Source organism: Panthera pardus, unplaced genomic scaffold (genome assembly GCF_024362965.1).
Source record: "Panthera pardus isolate Hobbes unplaced genomic scaffold, ASM2436296v1 HiC_scaffold_8, whole genome shotgun sequence".
Lineage (NCBI taxonomy): Eukaryota > Metazoa > Chordata > Mammalia > Carnivora > Felidae > Panthera > Panthera pardus.
This window is the reverse complement of record NW_026527013.1, coordinates 31,705,691-31,725,996: the sequence shown is the minus strand read 5'-3', so window position 1 is coordinate 31,725,996 and position 20,306 is coordinate 31,705,691. Positions and strand designations below refer to the sequence as shown.

The 20,306-nt window shown below is 46.4% G+C and overlaps 1 protein-coding gene across 4 annotated transcripts in view; it reads left to right on the top strand.

The window, feature by feature from the left end:
• Positions 1-20,306, top strand: part of PRICKLE2 (prickle planar cell polarity protein 2) — a 322,185-nt gene that overhangs the window by 255,571 nt on the left and 46,308 nt on the right. For all 4 annotated transcript variants that reach the window (XM_019469823.2, XM_019469822.2, XM_019469827.2 and 1 more), the window contains 4 exons: positions 7,035-7,148; positions 10,401-10,538; positions 14,599-14,802; positions 17,890-18,076. In XM_019469823.2, the coding sequence (XP_019325368.1) occupies positions 7,035-7,148; positions 10,401-10,538; positions 14,599-14,802; positions 17,890-18,076 (643 nt within the window). The remainder of the gene's footprint in view (positions 1-7,034; positions 7,149-10,400; positions 10,539-14,598; positions 14,803-17,889; positions 18,077-20,306) is intronic.

Below are 20,306 nucleotides of genomic sequence, written 5' to 3'. Positions count from 1 at the left end.
TTCTTCGCCGTGGAGGCCCTCTTTTGTACTGTAGGAGTTTTAGCAGCATCCCCGCCCTCCAGCCGTGTGCCACTAGCCTGCCACGTTTGCACACGCACACACACTCCAGTTGGGACAGCCATAAATGTCTCCAGACATTGCTAAATAACCCCTGGGGGTCAACATTAGCCCTAGTCGAGAAGCACTAGTCTCAAGACTAAGAGGTGGGGGTGCTGATTTATTAGGGTAGTCCTCTCTGATCGGGAAGACCTCTCTGATAAGGTGACCTTTGAGCAAAGACTGGAGGAAGTGCGGATGGGCATGACATAAATATCTAGGGGAAAGAATGCTCCTGGCAAAGGGAAGAGCTAGTGCAAAGGCCCTGAGGTGAGAGGAATATCAAGGAGGCCATTGGGAGTGAAACTGGACCCCAGGAATATAGTAAGCAATATGATCAGCCAGTGTTAAGGAGGCATGATCATAATCTTTATAGTGAAGACTCTGGCTTTGAATCAGAGAGGAATGGGAAGTCATGAAACGTTTTGAGAAGAACACTGACATGACCTGGTTAATACTCAGATAGGGTTATTCTTGCTGCTGAATAGAGAATCACCTGCAGAGGAGCAAAGGTGAAAGCCAGAGTCCGGAAAGAGCCATGGAAGCAATTCGAGTGAGCACTTAGTTGTGGCTGGGCGGTCCTATAGGGGTGGGGGAAAGCGACTGGATTCTGGATATGTTTGAACCTACATCAGACATGATTTTATGTTTCGTCTCATTGGGAGAAGAAAAAAAGGGGGGCAGTCTTTGAAATACTCTTCTTTGAAAATGCCTCAAATGAGCTTTAATTCCTGATTTTTTATCCTAATCCTATGGGACTTGAAGCATGATGGAGGTACTGTGTAGGCATTAGATATTAGACTGTTATTTCCTACATTACTTCCTGAGTAAACCAATTAAAATTATAATGTGGGTCTCTAAGAGAAAAGGAGAGGAGCCAAACTTGGTACAATTTTACCTCTTAGATGCCACTTAACACTACTTTTCTCCTCTTGCTTGGGTAATGAAATTCTGGCAAGTGGGGGCACAGTGAACAAATGGCCCTTAAAAGCAGCCCATCACCACTCGCTTAGAGCTGTAATGCTCCCCAGTTGTTCTCCAGGTCTCCATTTCAGAACTCGTGTGCACTTTTCATAAAAATCTCCACGTGCCGCAGATTCAAGCAACATCTTTCCCTTCTCCGTGGCACCTGCCTTCTGAGACCTCGGGCATTTTCTAGATATTGCCTCCCTGAATTGAGGTAGATTAACTGAGGTTCCAAGCTTCTCAAACTGCAGGAAAGGGAAAATATGAAATAAGGTCCAATCTTCCAGTTAGTCTCTGGGTTAAGATGGGCTTTTATAAAGCCTTTCAAGTATGTCAGCCCACATCAGAGATTACACGTCAGGAGATTTTGCCTTCACCTTGTGGAGTCACATCTGCCTTCCTCTTAAGCTGGCGTATCTCCTGATGTGGTGTCAGGTGTTTATTAAGAATTCTGGGGTTTTTTTTTCAGACCCAGAAGAATAAAAATGGGGATAATGTTGAATGAGGGCTTCCCGTGATTCTGCAGTACGCTAACTCAGAGAACCAGTGCTGTATCATTTAGAAATTGCCGTCTGTTCCTAGTAACTGAGACTGCAAGTAAAGAAGTCATTTATTTCTCTCATTGATAAAGTAAGTTCAGAGATAGGCAATCTAGAGCTGTTATGGTGTTCCGTGGTATAATAAAGAACTTCATGGTACAAAATGGCTGCTGGAGCTGTAGCCATTGTTGTTACATTCCAGACAGGAAACCATAAGAAGGGGGAATAGGCCAAAAAGGCTTTTGCCAACTGCTTGGCCTCCTTTGAAAGAACTCTCCTAGGAGTCACATGCTATGTGTCATTGGCCAGAATTTTGCGTGCCCATTCATAGTTACTAGGGAGTTGCAGAAATATTATTCTAAGTTGGGCATGTTGATGCTTTAAGTAAAATTTTGGCATTCTTATTAAGGAAGAAAAGGAAAATGGACATGGGTAGACAGCCATCTCTGCCATACTCCCTTATACCATCATTCCATGGGGTTGTGGAAAGACAGTTTAATTTGGGGTACATCATTTTTTAACTACTGCCTGTTCATTTTGGACCATATTTTGGTTATCTTATGAAGAACACGAAAGGAAAATGTGTTCATCATATATGTGGTCAGTCATACATACTGGGAATCTACTATATCTGGGTTTCTTCTGTTCCTTTCCATCCATCTGCCACTGTCTTTTTTCCTTGATAAAGAAGGCTAAGAATCCACAAAAAACAAAGGGAAAGGATGAGGAAGCCAAGTCCAAAAATGACTTTTCCACTTTTTAGCTGTGTGATGCTTGGTCTAGTGAATACAATGTACCAACCTCCAGGGTGTGGGGAGGGTCCATGAGATATTGTATACAACAACACTTTGCCCATCAGAGCCACTAAATACATAAATATATTCACTGATCCTTTCCTTCATTGAGATGGTAAAGGACAGTTGAATCTGAGATCAACCAAGAATATCTCACTTCTTTGTTGGGTTCCCATTCTTAAAAAAAAAAAAAAAAAAAAAAAAAAAAAAAAACATGGATGCTTTTGATATGGAAAATGACCTGCCCCAAAATAGGAGCGCTTTGCCGTTAGAATTTCTCATCCTTGACAGAGCTGGTAGTATCCACCTTCTTAAACATATATGTATGTGGGTATAGCAAGAGATGCCTGCAAAATTAGGTGATACTGAACAAGTTCCTTCCCGTCTTCTGAGCCTCCTGGATGTCCTGGAGAGCAGAGGAATATTAACATTTACCTGGCAGCCTCATGGGGTTGGCCGTTGAGGGAAAACAGTTGCATGACTCTAAAACTCTCAAAATGGTCTCCCTGGCCCACCAGCAGGGGCATCCAATAAGGAGGGGTTATATACAAATGGAAACCATCGGGCCCCACCCACCCCAGTCCTGCCGAATTAGAAATGTGTGTTTTAATAAGCCTTCCAGGTGGTTCTGATGCCAGCTAAAATTTGAGAACCACTGCTCTAAATTAAGCACTTTGCACGCTTTGTCTTTCTTTAATTAGCACACTTTTCTTTCCAACGGGGAGTCATTTGACTCCCTGCCTTCCGTCTCTGCCCAGGCAGAAATGCTGTGAAATGTGCAGTTGCTTCTAACAAACCCAGTCTTTCAAACTGGGTGAGGCCTTGCTTTGTAGATTTTATTTGCACACTGACTAAAGCTCTTACAATCCATCTTGACAGACACTGAAATTATTGCCAAACCTCACTGCTGGGAGTGACACCTTAAACAAAGGCCTTCAGCAATTTCTTTGTCACGGGCCAGCTGATTGTGTTCAAAATGCTTTTATTTGGGGGAAGTGTACCTCATACACCTCAACCCAGGGCAGTAGCACAGGGCACCCCTACCTGAGCGATGAGTAAATGGAACAAAGTTTCTAGCACATTCCATGGTCTTGCTTTTGGAGAGTGATGCTCCAGGTACACAGGAGGAAAACGTTATCACCACACCAGGTAATAGCTTGGAAATGGTCATCCTTGACAAAATTCTGTTGGACTTGATTATTGACTCGTGAAAATTAGGGAAACATGGTTGGATGAAAATGAGCAGTCTGCAGTGTTTTCAGGGGTGGTACCAAATTTCATTTTTGTACTGCCAGAAAGTATACTAAATATTCTCCCCCTCCCGTTGGTTTGCTTAGTGTTTGTTTGGGGCTACACGGTAGTTTTATTTTGGAGGATGCCAGGGGAAACTCCAATGCAGCAGTTCTGTTTTCAGCCAGAGACAGAGTAGGAATTGAAGAGAGGAGTTTCTCCATCATTCCCGTCCCTTTGCTCGAGGAAGAGCTTGGAAAGGCCAGCCCTTGAACACCAGGAGGGGACACACCAGCCAAGCAGCGGCAGGACCACTGGAAGGGGTTGAAGGACCAACTCATTCCCCTTCCTCAGAGCAAGCCGGAGTGCCTGCCATGTGACACGGGGATGCTTTGGAAGGTTGTTAATTTACCAATGAACTCATTAGCTGTCTTGGTTTTAATAATGGTGCATTTCACTAGGTAAGTTTTTAAGTCATCCACCAAATGGTTGACTGCCTTCTGAGAAACTATTGTTCGTGCATCCTGTATTCATGGAGTTACTGAATGCTGGTGGAAAGGACACATTTTCAGCAATGGTGATCAGTGGGCTTGAAACCTAAACGACAACACAAGATGCCCAGCCAGGGAAGATGGAGCTATGTTCTTAAGAGTAGTCACTGCCTCTGTTGACTTTGGAATTCTAAGTCTTTAGGATGGACGTCAGCACATCAAGGTATTTATTTAGCTAACTGTCTCTGGAGTTCTCCAGTCATGGCCGCCTCTGCTTCTGCCCAGCCCTGTCGTGTTGGGACTCCTTTATCTCCAGTCTTACAACAGGGTGGAACTTCTCCATTCCAGTCTGCAGGTGTAGACCTGGCACAAGATGGGGAAGCAGGGTCCTTCTCTGGCGATTTCGAAATTGAGCAAAGTGAGTCATTCTAGGATGGATCTGAAGTGAGGTCGTGTAAATTCGGGTGCTATGGGAAACCTTAAACTTTGAGAAGCCAACAGGCAGAAGGGAAGAAGACTAGGGCAGAGATCAGAGGACGCTGGGCATAGAGAGATGAGAATCCCTCACCAGACACCTTCCAGGTACAGGTTCCAGTTCCTCATGAGGCCCTCCTACACCACTGGGTTTCTCGAGACAACAGCACATCATTACAGTAATTTGCACTTTTTTTTTCCCTCTGAAATCAGACCAGCTTAAATATCCTCTTTCTCCCTTGTAGCCTTCTTTCTTAGACTAAGATGGGTGGGGGCCTCAGGGTGTGGTCTCGCTCTGCAAGCTGACAGTGTTGCTGTATCTCTCAAAATGGAAAAGAGAGGCCAGGAAAATCCGGATTGTTCCCTTTGGAGCACGCGGGCTGGATAATAGACTCACCACTGTGCATTCATGTTATTTATTGTTTTGAGGGCCAGGTACCCAGCCTTCACCTCATTTAATTGCCGTGGTCCTATGATGAGGATTCTTAGAGGTTATGGAGCTCACTCAGGAGCATGGAGATGAAAAGTGACAGAGCCATGCGTGGGGGTTCTGGTCTACCTGGCCAAGCTGCAGAAGAGGCAGAGAAGGTCCCAACTGGGGTCAGCCCTGGACAGTATCAGCAAAGGCTTGGCTCAAGGTGTCGCAGTCACAGGGGCTCTCAGGGATACCTGTGCTCTGGGCAGTGAAGAGGCGTATCTGAGAAAGGAAAGGCTCCATCAAGCTCAAATTGGACTGTTATCAAGCATCTGCAGTGATTGCTTTCTTATTAGCATCTATCCTAAGGTTCTGTCACTAGGGTAGGAGTTGTGAAAATCTCGGAGGGATACTGAGGCAAGGCTTTGCTCCAAGCAGTCTCTCGGCGTGGGAGGTAAGGCCCATTCCCCGAGACACAGTGCTCTGTTTTCTGCCTGCACTTACCTGCTATAGTGTATGGTGCCCGGATTCCTCTGAGCGCAAAATGGCGTGCCAGTCTCTGATGGGCCCGTGGCCAGCTTCTAATCCCAAACTAACTCGTGATCTGGGCTTTCATTTCTTCTCCGAGAGAATGCTGATAACCTGTGGGCTGCTTTCAAAACCCAGAGCCCTTCCTTCTCATCCAGGACGTGGCTTCCCGCCAAGTCCCTCTAGGGAGGCGTTGCAGGGCCCTGTCTTGAGAAACCACCTAGTCTGTGACGAGCAGTCTATATGGTTGACTTTGAGGTTTGCTGAAGACTGTGGTAGCCACACATGATGGTGAATGGTTACAACCATTTTTTTATGAAAATAAGGGTGGCTTTCGCATTTTGGTAAGACCTCGTCCTTGCAAAGCCTTATTTCCACCCACCCCCACCCCTCACGCTTTAACAGTTATGGTTTAGTTTCTGGAGATCAAAGTAGACAGAGATTTTTAACTCTTTGCCCCAGCATTCCCAAAACAAATGTTCACGTCCAGGGCTTCCTGAACTCAAAGGAATTAGACCAAGTTTGTGAAGTAGAACAAATATGATGAATTCAGAGCCACAAGTCTTCTGTCTTCTCTGTCTTGTTGAATGAATACCTTGTTTTGCAAGAGCTGGTCGTGATGCTAAGAGATAGTTGAAAAGAATTTTCCATGATGTCATCTGAGCTTGTGAGTTTTTTTTTTTCTTTTTGGCTTCTCCTATATAATAACATACCTTCCGTTTTGGCCGATTTTTTCTTACCCTAGCTTTGTATACAGCTGGATAGTAGAATGTCTGTTTTGTTTTCCCCAGGCAAATCTAGATGCTTTCTCAAGTCTTTGTTAGAGTTGAATGAGCCTCAAAAAGTGCAAGAATATGTCCTAACAGTTTTAAAGAGGAGCATTCTAGGATGTGCAAAAATACTCATGTTAATGACAATTTTTAATTACATACTCAGTATCCCAGATTTAGTGACTCTGTTTTCCGACAGATGTGAGCTGCTACCTGCCCTTACAAAGAGCTCAAAACCTAGAGGGCTTTTAATGTAGGTGGAGGCTGAGGGACCCAGCAGCTCACCCAGTGCCAGAGTCTGGCTCTGGCTCCAGTGTGAGGCAGGCACTGACACATCCCTTTGGCTAGGGAGGCACGAAGCATGCCGGAGACTCACAGGGAAAATGGTAAAGTTGCTCTCTCTCTCTCAGTGGGGGGAGCCTGACGACAAAGCCCTACCAGCCTATTTGCCGAATTCTCTTCTTCTAGAAAGCATGATGGCTTTGTTTCCCCCCCTGCAAGAGAGGGAAAACCCCAGGAGGGGTGATTTGCCCCACTGCCTCTTCAAGGATGAGTCCGTCTGCTTGCAGTGAGAAACGCATATGCCGTTGAGTCTCGGAAGGGTGGAGAGAAGGGGGAGTAGAGGAGTAGACGGTGTCCCGCTGCCGGAATGACCCTCCCGGGGAGTGGGAACGGGCAGGTGGTTTGAGTAATGGGCATGTCAAGTGATCCCTGTGCTCTCCATCCCTCAGGTTCACCAGTACTATAGCTGTCTCCCAGAAGAGAAGGTTCCTTATGTCAACAGTCCTGGAGAGAAACTTCGGATCAAGCAGCTATTACACCAGCTGCCGCCACATGACAATGAGGTAAGGGGCTAGCGGGGCCTTAGGAAGACTGTGCGCGGAAGCTTCTGTGAACTGTCACCTTCTTCATAATCAAAATGCTGTGATCCGTGAGCTCTCCAAAGAAAAACTCCGGTGCATTCGTTTTAGGCTTTAGCTTCCTTAATTAGGGCCAGGAGAAACTGCCCGACACTTTCTGGAGAGAATTCTCGAAAGGCAGATCTCATTATGGACTGGATTTGCCTCTCTGCCTGGTGCTGCTAGCTAGTTTGGGGTAACCAGGGAGTCTTAAAAGTTAAAAGCTCAAGTCCAGGTTTTCACTGAAGAAGAATGAGCTAGTTGCCAGAGTCCCTTAGCTGACTGCAGTTCCCTGGGCCAGTTCAAGCCCTGCAAAAACCCTGTGATTCTCTGGAATTTTCAGCATCGTTTCACGTTAAACGAGTGTGCAAGTTTTCCACATTATGCTGCCTTAGAAGTCACATGTCCAGATCTGCAGCTCTCGAACATCTGTGTTTTTGTCGTTTAAAGGCCATTTTGCCGGGTCACCGTTTATACACATGGAAGAATGGCTTGCAGGCTGTTGTTTTTTTTTTTTTTTTTTTCTGGACCTAGACAGTAGGCACTGTAAGCAGGCATTTCTTATCTCCGAAGTCAGATGGCCCATAAAGGGAAATACGTGAATGTGTCTTTAAAAGATCATCCTGCTTGAGGGGTTTAGGTTTATAAACTAGAAATTAATTTTTAAGTATCTGGTTTTTAAAAACAGTCCTCCTCTGGGATGAGCACTGGGTGTTGTATGGAAACCAATTTGACAATAAATTTCATGTATTGGAAAAAAAAAAAAAAAAAACCAGTCCTCCTCTAGAATGGACTTGTCCACCTAACTCTGATTGCATGCGAAACAAAAACATAAATTTAAATTGAAAGGAGAAATAACCCCTTAAGAGAGCTGGGTGGACCCCAGCTTTCTACCGACGGCTCCCACCCACAAGCCGGATCTCCAGGGAAAGGAGTAGGTACTATTTTATTATTTATATTGCCATATTCAGATCAAATGGGATAATTCAGACCCCTGAAAAATAAATTTGAGTAAGTGAAGCAAAAGCTTAAAAAATTGAAGCACGTCCCTAGAAAGAGAGCCAGTTTCCTGCTGCTCATTTGGACTTCATAAAACAAATACAAACAGTGTTTCCTCTTTTAAAGCTGAGAGCGAGCACTGTAACCCGATGCCCAGCTAACTAATTTGGAAGTGAAAATGCGGGTTTTTACAAGCAGGAGAGGGCGTGCCTTTCTTTAAAAGCACATCCATAAAATGTCAGCTGTGTCACCATATATTCTGGGCTGTTCGGGTCACGGCAGTGTCCTTAGGGACATCCACATGAGGACTTTTTTTTTTTTTTTTAACTGTTTTTTACTTGATAGAGCAAGGTTCTCTGTTCTCTGCTGTTAATGATTTATTCCATTTACAGTTAACTGTGGTTTCATGAAAAGAGACCATTCAAATTCCTTCTTCCTGTTGGTGAGATTTCCTTACTCATGAGCCCGTGGGCAGATTTCGCCCATTTGACATGGCCCTTTGGAGGACAAAGAGTGGTTCTCAAATCAACGTTTGACCATTCTGTCATATGCCCCGATGAAACAGTTGAGATACAAACAGAGGCACTGGTTTTCCAATTGGGATGCGACTGTCCTGGTTCAGAAGTTTCCCCTCTAACCCTTGTATCACATACCGTCTGAGCATCTCACCTACCTTTCTTGATGTTCACATTTCTCAAGAGTCAGACAGGGAGGCGGGATTAGATCCATGTTGCCCAAAGTGTGGCAGACACACAACTTTAGGTGACACACAGACATGGCAGTGAACGAAAAGTGAACCAAGTAAGGAGAGAATCCCTCCCACTTAAAGTGTGCGCCACTCCTCGTGATCGAGCGGTTGAATAAGCACTGGGGAATTTCATTCTGGACTATCCGTTTCCTCACACCTCTCCAACTCGTGCCAGTCTTTACTTGTGAGTAACCAAGTAACCACTTGTAACGTGGTTACACGTTAAGAATCTCTGCTTTAGGGTCTCCCACAAGCAGAAGTGGCTAGAATCCGGCAACACGGTTTCATTCTTACGCTGTTTAGTTTTATGGTTGCCATCTGATTTTGGTAGGTGATAGGGACTTGCGATTTATAGTCATAATATACTGTAATTTTTTAAATGTATTCAAGTTTTTAAAAAGCGAGTCCGTTTTAAAACCAGCATTAAGTAAATAATAGTTTAGGACTACGGCAGAATTCCCATTGTGTGAGTTCGTAAGGGGAGAGCCTGGGGAGTGCCGGATTTGAGTGTGTCTGAGTGTCCCTTGCTTACTTCTCCGAGTTTTTGTATTTAATGAGAAGGAAAATATCTTATGCAAGTTGATGTGTTAGCCATAGCCCAGTGGGCAGCCCTTTTCCCTCCTGTACACGGATAAACATGCAGGGACTTCCATGAAGCAGCAACCATACCTCTGGTCCAACTCCTTAGCCTCAAGGCTTTGGTTGTCCGTTTTGGCAAAATAAGATGGGAGAACAGAAGTTGACAGCTGCTCTGGCTTGCTAGCATGGAGCCGTCCATTGGTGTCAAGGATCACTCACGTGGGCACGTGGAGGTGAACATATCTGGACCCTGCCATCCATTTGAAGAGCCACCTCATTTTTAAAGAAGGAAAACGTCCCCGATTTTTTTTTTAATTTTTTTTTTTAACGTTTATTTATTTTTGAGACAGAGAGAGACAGAGCATGAACGGGGGAGGGGCAGAGAGAGAGGGAGACACAGAATCGGAAGCAGGCTCCAGGCTCTGAGCCATCAGCCCAGACCCTGATGCGGGGCTCGAACTCACGGACCGCGAGATCATGACCTGAGCTGAAGTCGGACGCTTAACCGACTGAGCCACCCAGGCGCCCCAAAAAACGTCCCCGATTTTGACCGGCACCAGAGCTGTCCCGCATGATGTGAACCTTAGTGTGGCTTAGAGCAGGGCGGTAAGGATGAGGAACAGTTCCAGAACCTTTAGCCTGCTTATGACGTGGCTCCGGAGTTTGGCGCCTCTCGTAAGCTGTGTTGGCTGTCCGCCATCTTAGGTAGAGACTCCCTTTAAACAGCCCCGAGCCTGCTGGTGGGACCGTGCAGACCAGAGCAGTACAAAGAAATGGGAGCGTGTTTACCAAAAAAAACTCCGGGGCATGGGCTTCAGAAATCCCATGGAGCAAGGGCGACATCCACTCTGCCGCTCTCTGTGTCTGTTCAGGTTCGATATTGCAACTCCCTGGATGAGGAAGAGAAGAGGGAGCTAAAGCTCTTCAGCAACCAGAGGAAACGGGAAAACTTGGGCCGAGGGAATGTCAGACCCTTCCCAGTCACGATGACAGGAGCTATTTGTGAGCAGGTGAGCCTGGATTCCAGGGAGGGAGGAGGGATTGCTCTGACCTCCTTGCACGTGTTTGTTTGTTCAACAGTTCTTTTATTGAGTGCCTACTGTGCGTCATGCGCAGGTCTAGCTCTCAGGGATACAGCAGCAAACAAAAGACTTGAGAGCTTGATTTTGCCCTTGTGTGGGGTTCGGTTCTAGGGGAAGAAGTCAAACAATAAAATAAAGAAGAAAAAACACAGCGGGAAAGGAGCCTCCAAACACTGCGAGTCTGAGGAGGTTGCGATTTTCAGGAAAGTGGCTGCTCAAGGCGCCTCTTAGAAGGCGGTTTCTGAGCAGAGGTTCCCAGGAACTGCGGGATGGGGTCCTGCAGATCTCAGTGGGTGGAGAGAACAGGCATCTCACAGGCTTTGAGGCATTTCTTTTTTTTTCTTTTTTTTTTTTTTAATTTTTTTTTAACCTTTATTTATTTTTGAGACAGAGAGAGACAGAGCATGAACAGGGGAGGGGCAGAGAGAGAGGGAGATCCAGAATCGGAAGCAGGCTCCAGGCTCTGAGCGAGCCATCAGCCCAGAGCCCGACGCGGGGCTCGAACTCACGGACCGCGAGATCGTGACCTGAGCTGAAGTCGGACGTTTAACCGACTGAGCTATCCAGGCGCCCCTCTTTTTTTTTTTTTTTAATGTTTATGTATTTTGAGAGAGAGAGACAGCACGAGTGGGGGAGGGGCAGAGAGAATGAGGGAGACCGAGGATCCCAAGCAGGCTTCATGCCATCAGCACAGAGCCCAACACGGGGCTTAAGCTCACGAAACTGCGAGATCGTGACCTCAGCCGAAACCAAGAGTCGCCAAACGCTCAAACAACTGAGCCACCCAGGTGCCCCTTGGCAGGAGCATTTCTGTTGTGCTCAAGGAACAGCAGAGTTGGCCATTGTGGCATGGCAGAGGGAGCAAAGGGAGAGAGGTAGCAGATGAAGTGAGTTCATGGAGGGCCAGTGGTATAAGCCATTGGAAGGAGATGGGGAGTCATTTGAAGGATTTAAGCAAAGGAAAGACCTGATGGATTTCTATTTTATTTTTTTAATTTATTTTTAACATTTATTTTATTTTTGAGGGAGAGAGAGCGTGAGCAGGGGAGAGCAGAGAGAAAGGGAGACACAGAATCTGAAGCAGGCTCCAGGCTCTGAGCTGTCAGCCCAGAGCCCGACACAGGGCTCGAACTCATGAACCGTGAGATCATGACCTGAGCTGAAGTCGGACGCTTAACCGACTGAGCTACCCAGACACCCCATGGATTTCTATTTTAAAATGAGCCCTTTAGAAAAAGGAATTTGGACCATGGGTTCATCCCAGGACTGTTTAAAGGGGGTGGTGAATGGTCATCTCCTTGGGTTTGAGGGTTCTTCAGCAACGTGCATGCAGTCCCCCTGAATGCTCCCTGGGACCTCACTGAGTTGAAGAGTCTGGGTTCGTGTGTTCTCTTCATCTCCTGTAGCGTGCTCAGGGCATGGTGGTGGAGGGTTTTAAAGAAAGAAAGGTGGACGTGCAGTCCACCTGTGTTCTCCCTGCCCCTCCTCTTGGCCATAGAGCCTTCTGGTGCTGATCATCACTTTCGGCACTGCTCTTTGGCTCTGGTGCTCTTTGAAAAGCCTCCTCTACCTCCTCAAGCTCTTAAGGAAACCTTTCAGGTGCTGAAGATACATGAGCTGGATCAGTGAAGAGAAAGCAAGATACTGCCTGAGGGGAGTGGGTGCCGTTTGACTGCCCTTTTTAGAGATTTCGGAGGGGTGGTGTGAGAAGGTTCACGTGGGTGAAATATAGGAGCTCCTTAATAGGGGAGCCACAGGACCAGAGACTTGGCAGTGGAGTCTTCCCCCTTGATATGGGGGTGGTCACTGGTTAAGATGTGAGATTCAGGGGCACCTGAGTGGCTGAGTCAGTTAAGAGTCCAACTTTGGCTTAGGTCATGTGCCCATGGTTTGTGAGTTCAAGCCCTGCTTTGGGCTCTCTCTGCTGTCAGCACAGAGTCTGCTTTAAATCCTCTCTCCCCCTTTCTCTCTGCCCGTCCCCACCTCACTCTCTCTCTCTCTCTCTCAAAATAAATAAATAAAACTTAAAAAAAATAATAATAAGATGTGCGATTCAGTGTCCTCAGATCCAGAATTTTGCTGCTCTGAGATCAGCCTGCTGGAACCAGCCCAGCTGGGCTCTTCTAAGGAGAAAGAAAGGTTGGGCATTTCATGGGCGGGTGTCAAAAGTAGTTTAAGATAGTGACAAGGGCATGGAGGCAGAAGGACAAGATTGACTCATGTTCCTGCCAGATGACCCTGACCATGTTGTTTTTCCTCCATTTGTCATCTGCAAACTGTAGATGACAAATGCCTACGTGGTGGAATTAAGGTGATGATTACGTGAGATTCCGTATTGTTAAAGCAATTAAACAAAGCCATTACACTGAGGTGTCTCTAATACCTTTGTAGCCTACCTAAGCAAACCAAAGCCTAAGCCAAAGACATTGCCTTAGTATTGAGAAGATGACCCTTAAAACCAACCAATCATCAATAGATAACTAGGCTTTCTCAAATAAATAACCACTTAAGCTACAGGCAATCAAATAATTTCCTTGCTTTGCATCCCTGTCTTCTCTGGAGAACCTCCCTCCTAGTCCCAGGTAGGCGGAGCCCTCTTAGCCACTTTAAGTTTGATTAAGGCACCCAATTTAAATCATATGTGCTCAAATACACTCTTAAAAATTTTAATGTGCTTCAATTTATCTTTTATCACTATGCTTATCCCAGGTCTATTAATGTTAGAAAAGCACGGACAGTACCTTTTGTAACAAAACGTCTTCCTTTGGTCTAGTCACTTCCACCAATGAGCTCTCAGAAACTGTTCCACGAGACCTTTACTTCATTTTCTGTGAAACGTTTCAACCTATATGATGGCCAGGGCCACGGTGTGGGAAAGGTTTAGAAGCAGCTTTTCTATTCTTTAGACATTGTGACTGGAGCTCAGCCACTCATGTGGGGCCATCCAACTAGACCCTCGGGTGTGAACCTCATGGCCATCGCCATCGTCAGCAGACAACCTCTCCCTGGACCTACCTCCTCACACTTGACTCCCGCTTCAAAGCCCCGACCTCAGCCATCACGTGTGGGTTGTCAGGGTTGTTGCCTCGTTCCTTTCCGCGTAAGGGAAGGAACTTTGGAACATGAGTAAGAAGATAGGGGAAGGGGAGACAAGAAGCCCTTTCCATAGTCTGGCCTTAGAAGTGGTGCCTTGTTGGGGCGCCTGGGTGGCTCAGTCGGTTAAGCGTCCAACTTCGGCTCAAGTCATGATCTCATAGTCTTTGAGTTCGAGGCCCGCGTCAGGCTCTGTGCTGATAGCTCAGAGCCTGGAGCCCGCTTCAGATTCTGTGTCTCCCTCTTTCTCTGCCCCTCCCCTGCTCATGCTCTCTCTCTGTCTCAAAAATAAATAAAAACATTAAAAAAAATTTTTTTTAAATAATAAAAAAAAAGTGGTGCCTTGTCAGTCAAGACTAAGGCAAAAAGAAGTTAGAGAAAACAGGCTAAAAGCCTGCCTCAAAGGCCTTTGGAGAAATAGTTAAAGGGGGGCATGCTTTTATGAACCCACCCCCTCTCCCATGTTACAGCCCCCCTCTTCAGCCCCCCACCTCCTGCCGCCTGTTCCTGCTGGTGTTAAACTCCCCTGTGCCTCCACATAGAGTTTGGAGCATCTCAAAGATAAGGACACCTTCACCACATGTCACTTGGCCTCCTGCTTGTAGACCTCCTGTGTGGTCATTATGCTAAAAGAGTTCATCCTCCTTTCCCACCTTGTGACTCCTTATTTTCTCAGTCACTTCATCTTTGCCTTCCTTGCAGGGAAGGAGAGCAGGGAGTGGAGGGGAGGGAGAGCAAAGACCGCCCTGCCACATATGTGACACACGGAGCACAGTCACCGGGTTGAAAATCAGTGCACGGTAACCCGCTCTAGGTGGTGGTGGTCTCTTACCATTGTGTGCAGCCCTGAGAGACGGGGCTGGTGTTTGTACTGACGTGTCTGATTCCCTCACAGTGCGGAGGCCAGATTAACGGCGGGGACATCGCCGTGTTTGCATCGCGCGCCGGCCACGGGGTTTGCTGGCACCCGCCGTGCTTCATATGCACTGTCTGCAACGAGCTGCTGGTGGATTTGATCTACTTTTACCAGGATGGGAAGATCTACTGTGGCAGGCACCACGCCGAGTGCCTGAAGCCGCGCTGCGCAGCCTGCGATGAGGTCAGAGCACGCTGCATGGGGGCTCAAGCCCTGCCTGTCGCCCCTCAGTTGTGCCTTAGGCAACATCCCACCCCCAGCGCCCCGCCCCGCACAGAAGAAAACCCTAGACCCCTCCACCTTCTTCCATTAACCTTGCAAGAAGCAAGCCCCACCCCCATCCCTGGTTGCTAGCATGCCTGAAAGTGGCCATCCCCTGGGCATCCAGGTAGGAAAGCAGCTTCTGTAGCTGAGGGGAGTCACTGCTACTGGGTCAGTTCTGAACTGTTAAAGAAAGGCATTGTGCAGCGTTAGATTTCAGCCCGAATCCGAAGGATTAACCAGTAATGGTGTGGCCCTGAAGTTCCGATTCCTAAAGCTTCAGTGGGACAAACTGGTTTGAGAAGGGAGACATTTGGTGGCACTATTTCGCTTTCCCATGATTGAGCAGAGCTCCGATGAGGATTCAGGAGGCGGAGGCATATTTCCTGTGGAGAGCTCTGCCCCACACTCTGGGAGGTACTTGAATGTGCTACCCCAGGTCACAAAGCACCCTGGAGTACAAAGCCCGTGCCTGGTGTTTTCTCCCACCGGGAGCACATGGCAGTATGATCTGTAAGCCGCAAGAATAGGAGATGTGCTTTGGCTTCAGAAGTTTGTAGCTTCTATTGCCTATATTCCTGTAAAAAGTTTTTCTTTCTCTTTCTTTCTTTTTTTTAAGTTTGGAGGAGAAAGGAAAATGTTCTAAACCTGACCGCTTTTATGGAATAATTTGGGGAAAGTTCTGGGATGGAGGTTTCCTTCGACACAGAATGGATTTTTGGTTCTGACCTTGCAGAAAGCAGTGTGGGCCTCTGTAAGCAGCCCTGCCCTTGTTCAGCCCTAGTCCACTACACGTGCCTAGGGGAGGTTCCCTTCTCCAGGAGGAAGTTGACCAGCCTTAACTAATTTGGATTCTAATGCTAATAATGGTGATGTTCTAAAGAGGCCCTCTAGAGAGGTATTTGGGAAACCCAGTTCAGTTCCACCTCTGTAATTCCAGGCCGCCGCTTTGCCTCAGTTTCTTCTCCTTCTGGAGATTTGTGCTCCTAACACTTGCGGTTATCTAACGGCCAAGGAATATGATGATTTAAGTGTTTTGCAATTTTTGTTTATTGAGATGTCATTCACACATCATAGGGTTCATTCACTCTTTATAGGTGTCCAATTTGGTGGGTTTTGGTATATTCACAGAGTTGTACACCTGTCACTGCTGCCTAATCCTAGGTCATTTTCATCACCCAAAGAGAAACTTTGTATCTATTAGCGGCCGCCCCCGCCCTTCCCCCAGCCCTGGCATCCGCTGGTCTATTCTCTGCCTCTGTGCATTTATATATTCTGGACATTCCACATAAGTGGATCTTTTGTGTCTGGCTTCTTTAGTTGAGAGCCATGTTTTCAGGGTTAATCCACGTTGTAGCATGTAATGGTGCTTTATTCCTTCCCAGGGCTGAATAATACTCAGTCATGTGTATACGTCCCATTTTGTTGAGCCCTTTGTCCATTGATGGACATTTAAGTTCTTTCCACTTTTTGACTATTATGATCAGTAGTGTATGAACATGCATATGCAGGTGTTTGTGTGCACATATCTTTTCAGTTTTCTTGAACATATACCCAGGAGCGGAATTGCTGGGTCATACCGTAATTCTGTGTTTAACTTTTTGAGGCAATCCAGACTCTCGTCCAGAGAAGCTATGCTGTTTTACATTCCCACCGTCAGTGAATGGTGTTGCACTTTCCCTACATCTTCCTCAACACTTACTTTTTCATTGTTTTCATTTTAGTGTGTACGAAGTAATACCACATTGTGATTTGGATATGTATATCCCTAACGGGTGATAACGTTGAGCATCTTTTCATATGTTTATCCGTTGTTTTTGTATCTCCTTTTTTTGAAATGTCTATTCAAATCCTCTGCCTGTTTTTTAATTGGGTGGCTTTTCTTTTTATTGTAGAGCTGTTTATATATTCTGGATACTAGTTCCTTACCAGATACATGATTTGCAACTATTTTCTCCCATTCTCTGGTTATATTTTCACTTTTTTGAGGATGTCCTTTGAAGCACAGAAGTTGTTAATTCTGATGAAGTCCAATATATCTGTTTTTTTCTTTTGTTGCTTACGCTCTCAGTGTCACAGCTAAGAAACCTGGGTCCAAGGTCATGAATATTTACACTTGTGTTTTCTTTTAAGCATTTTATCGTATTTGGCTCATTAAGTCTCTGATCCCTTTTGAATTAATTTTTGTATACGGCTCAGATTCATTCTTTTGCATGTGGCTATCCAACTGGCCCAGCCACATTTGAAAAGACTATTCTTTCCCCGTTGAATGTCCTTGGTGTCTTTGTTGATAATCACTTGGCCATAAATGTTTGGCTTTATTTCCGAACTTTTATTTCTCTTCTATTGATCTGTATGTCTATTTTTATACCAGCACCACACTGTCTTGATTACTGTGGTTTGTAGTAAGCTTTGAAATCTGTGCTTTGAAATTTCAAAAATTCCATATTGGAGGTCAAAACACAAGTGCTTCTGAGGACAAGGCAGGTGTTGTCCATGAAGGTGACACATTTTAAGACAACAGTGAGTGGTGAAAAATAGGACTGAGCTGGAGAACTCACCACTCATCTGGAAATCGCAATCCCTCTTCTTAAATGCTGTGTTTTCAACAGAGAACCCAGGATTTCAGGCATTAATGTGACATTTCCTGTTTTTGAAAAAGATTGTGTATCCGCCAAATAAAACATCTATGTGTTATCTGGAGTGCCCATGAGCTATCAGTTTCTGGTCTTGCTTCATATTCTTCAGGGTAGAACATGATTTCTCGTATTAAATGTGGTTAAGTTCATACCTGGCCAGACCAGAAACTGTGTTTCATGGTGCTGTAGGCTCATCCCAACTGATAAAGATCTAGAATATGCATATATGTCCAGGTTTTTTATTGAGTGATTTGTGGGAAGGACCTGCTTTCCCATGCTTCTCTTTTGGGGCCCCCACAGCTGTTGTCCTTTAAAGTGCCTTCTCTTAGCTGGGTCTTAACCACTGATCATTTGGCTTCCCCATCTCTAGATCATCTTTGCAGACGAATGCACAGAAGCCGAGGGGCGGCACTGGCACATGAAACACTTTTGCTGCTTCGAGTGCGAGACAGTGCTCGGCGGCCAGCGCTACATCATGAAGGAGGGAAGGCCCTACTGTTGCCACTGCTTCGAGTCCCTGTACGCGGAATATTGCGACACCTGTGCTCAACACATAGGTGAGGCGGCCCCGGGTGCTCAGCTTGGTCCTCCTGCCCCTGGATCTCCTCGGTGTCTGGTGTAGTTACAGTCCCTGTGGCCAACCCACCCTGGCTTCACTGAAAAGGGGAATCTCTTGGCTCCGTTACTAGAGAGGCCAAAGAGCACGCTCGCTTCAGATAGGGGTGGCTCAGGGTTCAAACAAAGTCTGGGGTTTTGGGTCCTTTGTGTCTCAGCTCAGCTCGCCTTCTCTTGGCGGCGGTGAAAAAGCAAGCTGTCTTCGCATGCTGGCCAAGAGGACTCCCCACTTCTACATGGTCTCGGCACTTGCATTCTCGAAAGGAGTGGGGCCGTGTATGTTTTCGCATCCGAATCAGCTCCTCCAGATAGGAACCTTATCATCCCCAGTTGGGTCATGTGTTCCACCCTGGAAACAAGAGCATAGGTGTTTCAGTTGGTCTGCCTGAGTCATAGGCCCAGCCCCGAGATGGGGTTATGTGAGGTACAGCCCCACTACCAAGGGGAGGGGTAGTGGTCCCGGAAGGAAAACAAGAGGGAAAAGATAAAACAGATGTCTTCCACAGCCTCCTTGGAAAAACTTGAGGATCCATGGAGGGAGGACCCAAAATAGTCCTCTTGTAGAAAGGGACAGTCAAGAAAACCAAATGGTTTCTGGCAAGCACGTCTTTAAAAAAAAAAAAAAAAAATCAGCAAGAATTGACCCAGCCAAATACAAAGAAAGCAAGAGAACCTGAAAGAGCTGATAAGCTCTAAACTCTCCCAACTAAGCGGCAGATCTGAGATGGTGGAAATCATTTTCTCTTCACAAATAACCAGTTTGTTCAACTCTTGAGCACTCTTCCAGATCACGCTGCATCTGTGGCTTGTTCGTTCAACTTGCCTGTTCTGGCACCTTGAGAATGAGCCACCCTTTAAAAAGAAAAATGAAAGAGTTGGCAGTGGGTGAATGTCTGTAAGACTTAGCAGCCTGCTCTTCCTGTGGCTTGTGCAGTTCCCAGAAATCTGCTCAGAACCTGCCAGCTCCTTACCTATAGTGAGCAGACGTGGAGATAATCGGTCTGGGCGCCCCTTTTGCCCCACTTAGAAGATTATATCAGAAACGGAAAGAGTTTGATTTTGTCTCCGTGCTTCATCTCAAGTGGCATTTTTAAATGAAAAATTAGCTACTAGTTGGGAGAGCTCTGTGAGCTGATAAAAATCACAGCTTTGTGGACAAGGCACCTACTGTGTGCTCAGCGGTCCTTTGTTGTTGGGCAATCCATCCCACGGACTCAGGCCTGCTTCCATGAGGCCTTTCTGAGCTGGAGTCCCCAACGGGCTCAGGGTTCAACCTTGCTATGCAGCCATATCATCCGGCACTCTTCCCTTCCCGGGGCCTGGCGACGTGCAAACCCACCTTCCCCCAACCCCTCAAGGCCTCACCGCCTCAAAGCCTGGTGCTTCAACCAAGAACCCAGTAACCGTCACTTCTCGCGAGATCAAAACAGGGAAATGGACTTGCCTTTATGCTGAGAGTTAGGAAATGGGGAGTTTGATTTGGACAGGTGGCTGGCCATGTGAGGACGGACAGGGTGGGGTGCGTCAGAGGAAAATGGTGCAGCTTTTGAACCCAGCATTTGTCACTGTGGATTCTGGGTCTGCCAGTCGGCACTTGCTCAGAGGAGAGGTGCTGAGTGTACAGATAAACAGCTTACCTGCAGCCATGATACCCCCCCACCTCACTAGTGTTGCTGTGTCTTCTGTCCCTTTCCTTTGAAGTTCAAAAGCTTCTCCAGAAACTGCCCCTTAGGATTTTTGCTCAGCAACTTGGAAGAGAGAAAATCTGTATGTACCCCCCGCAGAAGGGCCCTCTGTCCTCTTCTTTTTCTCTTTCCTAGCTATCTGAGACGTTGATTGGCATTCCCTTCTCCTTCCCTCTTAAATCCATAAAAAAGCATCAGTGTTTTACCAGAAAAGGAGACCTCTGAGGCCCATAGTATTCTCACTGCTGCCGTTAAAATGCTGTCCCTGATTTTTTTTTTTTTTTTTCGAAATCTACTTTTCTGTGAAACCTAATTTTCCTGCAACAGCAGAAGGGTGTGCTCTGTATATCATGCATACCACTGTCTCCTGGTGCTTTGCTCTGACCATATTACACAAATATTCCATATTTATACAGCCGCTCCGAGTGGACCCTGCATCAGGCAGCCGTTGCTAGGGCAACAGTACTTTTGCCTGCGCACAGCAGAG